This window comes from Myripristis murdjan, chromosome 1, assembly GCF_902150065.1.
Source record: "Myripristis murdjan chromosome 1, fMyrMur1.1, whole genome shotgun sequence".
Lineage (NCBI taxonomy): Eukaryota > Metazoa > Chordata > Actinopteri > Holocentriformes > Holocentridae > Myripristis > Myripristis murdjan.
This window is the reverse complement of record NC_043980.1, coordinates 21,586,784-21,595,246: the sequence shown is the minus strand read 5'-3', so window position 1 is coordinate 21,595,246 and position 8,463 is coordinate 21,586,784. Positions and strand designations below refer to the sequence as shown.

The 8,463-nt window shown below is 39.8% G+C and overlaps 1 protein-coding gene across 1 annotated transcript; it reads left to right on the top strand.

Moving 5' to 3' along the window:
- Positions 1 to 155: 155 nt before the first annotated feature.
- On the top strand, positions 156 to 3,833 carry rhoh (ras homolog family member H). The gene is made up of 2 exons (XM_030055689.1): positions 156 to 417; positions 2,166 to 3,833. The coding sequence occupies exon 2, from the start codon at positions 2,677 to 2,679 to the stop codon at positions 3,262 to 3,264; it is 588 nt and encodes a 195-aa protein (XP_029911549.1). The 5' UTR covers positions 156 to 417; positions 2,166 to 2,676; the 3' UTR covers positions 3,265 to 3,833.
- Positions 3,834 to 8,463: the final 4,630 nt, after the last annotated feature.

Genomic DNA, 8,463 nt, shown 5'->3' with positions numbered 1-8,463 from the left:
TGCGCGCAACGGATGCGCTCCATCGCTGCGTAAAGTGACAAACAAATTGACAGCAGTTCATGGTACCATATTTTACAGCACAGCTGCAGTGGGGGAGGTGAGCTAAAGGCTCAGTCACACCTCCACACGCATCACTCTTCAGCAGGAGCGAGAAATGCGTACTTCTCACTTCCCTTTTCGACCTACCAGTTTTGCGTTATTAGGCGGCGTGCCAAAATACATCGTCCGTATGTAAGTAATCAACATTGCGATTGTAATTCATCAGTATTCTCTTTTACGGCAATAACTTTGACTCATTCAAGTTAATACAACACCGTTACTTTAGTTGAAAGACTTTTTTTTCGTCGGGCTTTGAAGTGTGCGAAGGCGGCAGCCAGCATCCGCCCGTTACCAAGATTCAGTCGACTGACAACAATGGTAATTACCTTTTAGTTTGCTTTCTGTTTGTCCACATAACACACAATGTATTGGAAGATTTTACCTTAAAGGAATTGTTTTAATTAATCATTTTCATTCGTCATCTCTGTTGTGTTCTTTTCGTTTTTTTATTAGGACAGCATATAACCAAAGTATTGAAAAAGATTTCAAACTCTAATGTAGGAAATTGATTACGCAGGACCAAATCTTCACTTTCTTCAACTGTTAAATACAAACATTATCATGGAGCAAATTGGATATTTGTGTAAGATTTTTTTTCACTTTGTAAAATGATAATCATGATGAGCCTATGTGATAGATAAATGATTATGTAAAATAATGTATTCAACAGAAGGCTGCTGTAAGCTTCAAGATTTACAGATGATTTGAGCAACAAAAAGTTGGATATACTTTGTTTTAAAAGTTCATCAGTTGCACTGAGAAGGTTTGTTCATCAATAGCTTGCTTCAGTTGTTTATCAATGAGGCCCATGTTGTTGCCTTGGGCCTCATAACAAGGGGCCCAGGGTGACCAGAGATCAGGGTTTGTTCTGGTGGAATCACAGTAGGTGAATCATGGCGAAAAAAAAAAAAAACACCCGCAAGTGTCCTAACAATGTTGGGAGACTTTTCCATCCCCAGGACTACACGAGTCTGTGTTTCATGACAGATGGTTCAGGGGTCATGGGTAACTTCTGGTGCTTTAACAAAAAAAAAAAAAAAAAAAAAAAAAAAAAAAAAATATTGGGTTAATACTGAGAAGTCACACAAAAACACCAGGAGTTTTTTTTTATTAACTCAAAAAGATTTGGGAACCACTAAGAATTTCAAGACGATGTGTATCCCTCCATTAAACCGTAACACCGAGAGCTCTTCACCCATCGACAGCCGTTCATTTGAGGTGGAAACTGAACAGTCCACTGGCTGTTGTGTATGGGAGAGATATGGGAGACAAATACTGTAGGCCTTATGCACAGACTGGGTAATACAGCATGAAATGTTGGTAAGGAGCTCAACCTAAAGTTTTCAGGATCAAGCGGAGAACTTTAGGGCACACCCAAAAGTAAAAAAAATCTCCACTTCCGTATTGAATATATACTTTGCTATATATTCAGCGCTCTACATTTTTGCTCCTCTTTGTAAATCTACCTTGCCTTTGTATTCCCAAAACCAAGCGTTATATCATCTTGCCTATGATCGGACCTCAAGAAAGTTTATTTAAACTATACTTCTTTTTAGTTTATCGAATATCTCTCAGTAATATATTGACTTTGAGGAGAAATGAAGACGATTGTTCCAAAATGAGATAGCCACTTCTTCAAAAAAACAAAATGAGACCAGATCTCTCATATTAACTGCTGACTGATGTTGAAATTAAGCATCACATTAAGACATTTTCTTATGAAATACTATTTTTTTTCTTTTTTTTGTGAGGACAAACACCTCTATGTCTTTTATACATTTGCTGATATCCTGATTAGGACTAAGTATATAAAGCGGAATAATGGATGGATATGTTTCCTGAAGAGTTTCATATGGCAATGTAAAAATGAATATGAAGTATTTTGGAATAAGCCTGATTCAAATAGTTTGAGTAGTTTGGTTCCACATGTTGAATGACCTGGTGACGCATCATGGTGACACATCTTTGCAGCTGACTGGTCTTTCCCCTCTAGATGAGACACCAGAGTGACATCAGATTTCTCAGATTTGTAATATTTGGTCTTTTCATCTCCCCCACTGCTGCAGATCCCTCCTTCCACAGCTGAGAGGATCAGAGTGATTTGGACAGAATGACCGTCCTCAAAGTCTTGGGAGAGAAGAACCAGAACCTGATCGTATCGTTGCAGAGACCAAGCGGAAGTGAGGCGAGCAGCGACTAGCCGAGGACCTGAGACGTTATGTGAGACTTGTGTCGAGCACACTGCTGACAAAGCGCTGGCAATAAATACATGAGGCCATTGTTGATTAAACCCAAGGACATACACGCATACAGATTGACAGCATCGCTCATTTCCACAAGTTGAGCGACCACTACAATGAAGCGTCTGTGATGATTTCATAACCACCAGGACAGGACTACAAATTACTTTCTAGGAAAATTATAATGCTCACTCACATATTTACCTGCTTCATAGACCCATGACTGCTCTAGATTGACACATGCTAGTATAAAAATAGCTAAGATTCTTCCCAAATAAAACAACAACAACAACAACAAAAAAAAAATCGCCAAGGGGTGATACTTGCAGAAGCAACCATGAACGGTATGACGGAGACATCGGTGAAGTGTGTCCTGGTCGGGGACAGCGCAGTGGGCAAGACGGCCCTTTTGGTCCGCTTTACTTCAGAGACCTTCCCGGACAGCTACAAGCCCACTGTGTATGATAACACTGGGGTGGAGGTGTACATGGACGGCGTTCAGATCAACTTAGGGCTGTGGGACACGGCGGGCAACGACACCTTTAAACAGATCCGACCTATGTCCTACCAGCAGGCCGACGTCGTACTCATCTGCTACTCTGTGGCCAACCCCAACTCTCTGGCCAGCGTCCAGCACAAGTGGATTGGTGAGGTGCGGGCGAACTTGCCCCGGGTGCCGGTGCTGGTCGTGGCCACCCAGACGGACCTTCGGGAGATGGGGCCGCATCGGGCCAGCTGCATCACAGCGGCGGAGGGGAAACGTGTGGCTCATGAGGTGCGGGCTAAAGGCTACGTGGAGTGCTCGTCCCTCAGCAACCGTGGTGTGCAGCAGGTGTTTGAGTATGCTGTGCGGACTGCCGTGAACCAGGCCAGGAAGCAGGCAAGGCGACGCATGTTCAGTATGAACCAGTGCAAGGTCTTTTGACGCTGAACCTTGACTGCCTGGAAACCCGAGTGGTCATGGGACATTTACCACAAAGAACTGTACAAAAGTGTGTGTGATCATGATGTTCAAACTCATTGTGGCCTTGGAGTTGTGCTCCTGTAGGAACCCCTTAGAAGCCCCAAACTTTGGATTTCTTATTCTTATACAGGGCCCTTTCCTGCTTATTGAGTGCCCCGCCTTGCTAGCCTCCCCTCAGTTCAAACACTTTTTACAACTGAGGGGGCATTTGTTTTATCTGAGGGTGCTCTACACCTTGGTACACCATCATGTGAATATTCCCAAGTGGCAGTCCTGCTTCTCTGTGGTCCAAGGAGAACAGAAGAAGTGAAGAGAACGTGCACAGCTCCAGGTTTTTCTGATCAAACTGTTTTTTTTTTTTTTTTTTTTTTTTTAAATGAACCAGTACCTTGCAGGTTATCTCCACCGAAGCATCAAAGGATTTGACAGCATTTTTGAAAGATGCCCTTAAAAACCTTTTTCCATGAAGGACTTAAAATGAAATATTAAAATTAAATTCTTAAATGTTTTTATATATATAAATGATTTCTCTGTTGATTTTAATAATAAGGGACATCCAAAAGAGGCAAAGATCTTCTGTGTGCTTAAGATGTTAAATCTGGTGCCCATGAAGACTGGGCATTTTAATGCAAGACACCAAAATAAATTCAGTCAATAAATCAATCAATCAGATCGGAATATGCTACGTCAGGATGGCACTGTATGACCTGAAATTGTAATTACAACACAAACTAATTCAGTGCCTCTGCGATAACTAATTTTTAATTTTATTTAACATAACCAGGAAGACCTTACTGATTTGTAATGTCACAGTGACATTACGTAAAGATACCATTAATAAGTTAAAACTAGATATAAGATGCATACACTCACAGTCAGCAGTATCAGCATCATGGTTTAAAATAAGACAAATCCATGTTACATGTTTTGAAAATGGTGGATTTTGTCATTTATATAATTGTATAATGTTATAAAATCAGATTCTTGACTTCCTTAAAAAACATCAAATTGGAATGAAAGCAGCAGGCAGCAGCGTGTACATTTTGGCATTTGACAGCAATATCATCTCTACAAAAAATACACTGTGGGTGTCAATGCAGACAGACCACTGGAGCTGGATAACTTTCTTTTTATTTTCTTTTGCGATATTGTATTATTACACGTTTTCGTCGGGAAAGAAAGTGTCCTGAAGGGAAAGTTTAGACAAATAAAGGACTCCATTTATTCATACACAGGCTAATAACTCAGCTTTACATGCATATTTATTTCTGACGTACTTACCTGTCAAATGTATTTAAAAACTACCTTTGTTTGAAATGTTTGTGAAACTGGCTACATTTAAGCATGTGTTTCAGTTACTATGAGGAACTATGAATTACATTAATTTTTCAAAAGGTAACACATTTACCACAAAGTTGAAAAAACTGCTGTTGAATATTTTGAGGCATTGATGTTTTTGTATGTATTGTTTAAAAGGTCAATGCAGTTAAAAAAGAAAAAGAAAAAAATGGATAGCCCATTAATGCCCATAACTCTATTTTTCTACACTTGTGATTAAATTACTGAAACTGTTTGAATAGATGTCACAAATGAGTGCCTATACTGTCTGTTTTATTTTGTTTTATTGCACTGTGGTTTATTAAATTATTAAATACATGCCCCCTTGTCTCACTATATATTAAAACTAAGGGTTTAATACACGTTACACAAAAAGAATCTGTATGTTAACGCATTGACATAAGTTGGTTTTGTGTATCAACGTACTGATTCAACAACCACTGTTTTTTATTCAAATGTTATTGCATACACAGTATAAGACAAATTCTCATTTAATTATAATCTAATCACATCCCTACCTGGGGAAAAAATGACTACAATATTCACATCTCACGGATTTATGTTTTGAGTATAGTATCAAATTTTGGATGTGCTACCTCACTCTTTATTGAGCAGCCATATGAGATTTGGTGGAAAATTATTTGGAAATTAATGCAGCTATTAGATTAGCTCGTCATATTCTTGGGATATGTTGAACGCAAAGCAAAGATGATTTGATCAACTTGTATAAGTGTTTACCGAAATTTGCTGTGGTATCACACGTGTGTGCGGATACTGTGTTTGTAGTTTACACAGTAATTTAAATATGTCGACATTAAAATGACAAGCAAAAAGTGCAAACTGGGAGAAGAAGTGAACATCCATATGTTACAATCAAGAAAGGTGTCCTAGTTAATAAAGAAGGAGAAGACACAGGTTGGCACTGGTGGGAACAATGGCAGGGCAAGCTCACACTCTCACTCTCACACACATACATACACATACACACACACACACACACACACACACACACACAGAGAATGCGAGATGGAGAATGTATTGTTGGTTTAGATTATAGATATGATTGTAAAACTGATTGCATGCATGGCAGTACACAGCTGTGTTTCATCATACAATTGTAATCTCAAGCATAGAGTTTGTATGTTGTAGTATGTAAGTGTGTGCAAGTGTGTGTGTGTGTGTGTGTGTAGGCCTACATATCTGTGGGCATGTGCATGGTATCGTGTGTTGGGGTTGTATATCTTGTGATACAGAGAACAACGGTTGTTTGCGAGATCCAGTGTGTGTGTGCCGAGGTGTGTGAGGCAGACTTCATGTTAAAACTAACGGAAACACACACACACACAAACACACACACACACACACACACACAAACAGCCAAACTACTGGGAACATGCACACACTTTCTCCCGCGCTTTCTCTCCGTTTTCTACTCCTCATGTGGTTGTCGGAGCTGCTGAGGATGATAGATACAAAAGACGTAAAGTCTTCAGGATAGATTGAAAGCCAGCTAACCACATCCCAGCAGCCTAACACACACACACACACACACACACACACACACACACACACACACACATACTGGTGGGTATACTGTACACGCATACACTCAAATTCAGTCACCACCACTCATACACACTAACCCTACTCACACAGAACACACACACACACACACACACACACACACACACAGATGCCAAACATTTTGATTGCGATTTTACTTCCATATACTTTCATTTATTATTTTATTTTGGCAAGTCCAGGGCTGTTTTGGGAAACTAAAGTTGACCTTTACCTTGACTAGTGTGTATGTGTGTGTCAAAGTATGTGAGGTAAATTTAAGGTCTCTAGCAGAAAGACAGCCAAACTACTGGGGACCGTACGAAGACTGCAACTTGTAGTCGAATCGGCGTTATCCTCCTCTCTTCTGAAAACACAAATTCTTGCTCTCTGCGAGGACAATGATGCAAAATTAAAGTGAATGAAGCTTCAGATGATCAGCGTGTTACAAGCTGATTATGGTCTGATACAGGTGACCAGGAGTCAACGAGCAACCCCCAGCTTTATTTACACCACGGAACTTTATATAAGTAAATTCAAGTCTGAGTGTAGACGTAAAGGGTTAAATTCTACTCATTGCCAAGTTTTTTTTTCTTTCTTCATAAGTGGCAAGTGACAAAGGGAAACTGCATCCTCTGAGTGCTCGGGCTGTTTGACTGTCTGGTGGTCAGAGCTCTCATCTTCAGAAAGCGCTCCCACAACCTCACCACAATGCCTCATCTCCCACCCCCCCCCCCCCCCCCCCCCACCCCCCCCACCCCCCGCCTCTCTCTCTCTCTCTCTCATTTTGTTCAGTTCAGTTTCAGTTGAGTGCCATTTACTAGCATGAAAGTTAAGACACAATATTGCCAGAACGCTTAAGTACAAATAGTTAACATATTTGACATTAAAAAACCCTTACTTATATCTAAGCTCTATGTTTCTCATTCTCTGTCAATCAAACACCCATCAACCGATTAATCTGTCCCTTTTGCTCTTTCTCTCTTTCTCTCTTTCTCTGTCCCTCGTGCTCTTTTTCATAGTTTTTTTTTTCTTGAACTAAGGTTAACTGTGACTTCATTTCTGTCTCTCCCTTTTCACCACCAACACACACACACACACACACACACTCACACACACACACACACACACCTGATTGTTGCCATGATTACACTTTATACCTCATGAAGTCATGAGGTATAAAGTGTAATCATGCTTCCTCCAGTTTTTTTTTCACCCAAGGTTGACACACTACCTTTTCTCTCTTTAAAAGCGAGATCTTAGTCTTTGCCCCCCCTTCAACCCTATCACAAACACGAACACACACACACACACACACACTTAACACTGTGCATTGCTGATTAACAAAGTATTGCTTCTTTTTCTGTCTCCACACACAGTATAACGCTGACATGTGCTCGCTACTTTGCTAGCTCTTTCTTTCTTTCTCTTTCTCCCTCTCTCTCTCTCTCTCTCTCTCTCTCTTGCTCGCTCTCTCTCTCATACACACTCACACACACACAGGAAACACCTGTGTGAGTTCAGTACCACAGAAACTCAGTGACACACAAAAGCATCAGTCGGTCACAAGGCACAGCACTCCGCAGAACAAGAGAGCAGAATATCTTGCTTTTTTTGCTAGATGCATAAATAAAGACGTGAACCCTGTCTGCTGCTTTAAAGTGGTGCAATTCAAACACTGACACATGCATACTGATATTCATTTTTATCTTCTGAGAAAGGCAATAGAACTTTCACTCTAATTTCCATGCGTGAAGTTTCAGCACAATTGTCTGAACACACTGAAAAAGTACGACACGAGCTAAGCAATACAGTAAAATGGACCAAAATTGGGAATTTTGTTATGGGAAATACTCTAAAATGTTGATGAATTCACATTTTACTCAAGAATTAAAAAGACTGATTACTCTGGATTAGAATATTTTTTTTTCTATCACATTATACATGCTCTCTGTTTCTTTCCCTCCTGTAGTTAAAAACTATTTACCAGTGTTTGAAAGAATTTGTAGATTGTGAGCCTATCCTCTCTGGAACACCTCACAAGTCAAACCAAAAATCCTATGCTTCTTAAAAATCTCCTATGTTCACTTAATTAAATCTTCAGATATTTTCTGAATGTTTGAGAAAAAAAAAAACTATAAGGGCAAAAATGGATAAATCAAATTAAGAAACTGGAGGAAGCAGTTTTACTTAATTCCAGCAAATAGATAAGATGCATTTGAAAAGAGAAATTATACAGGCTGTGTGACAAATGCAATTAAG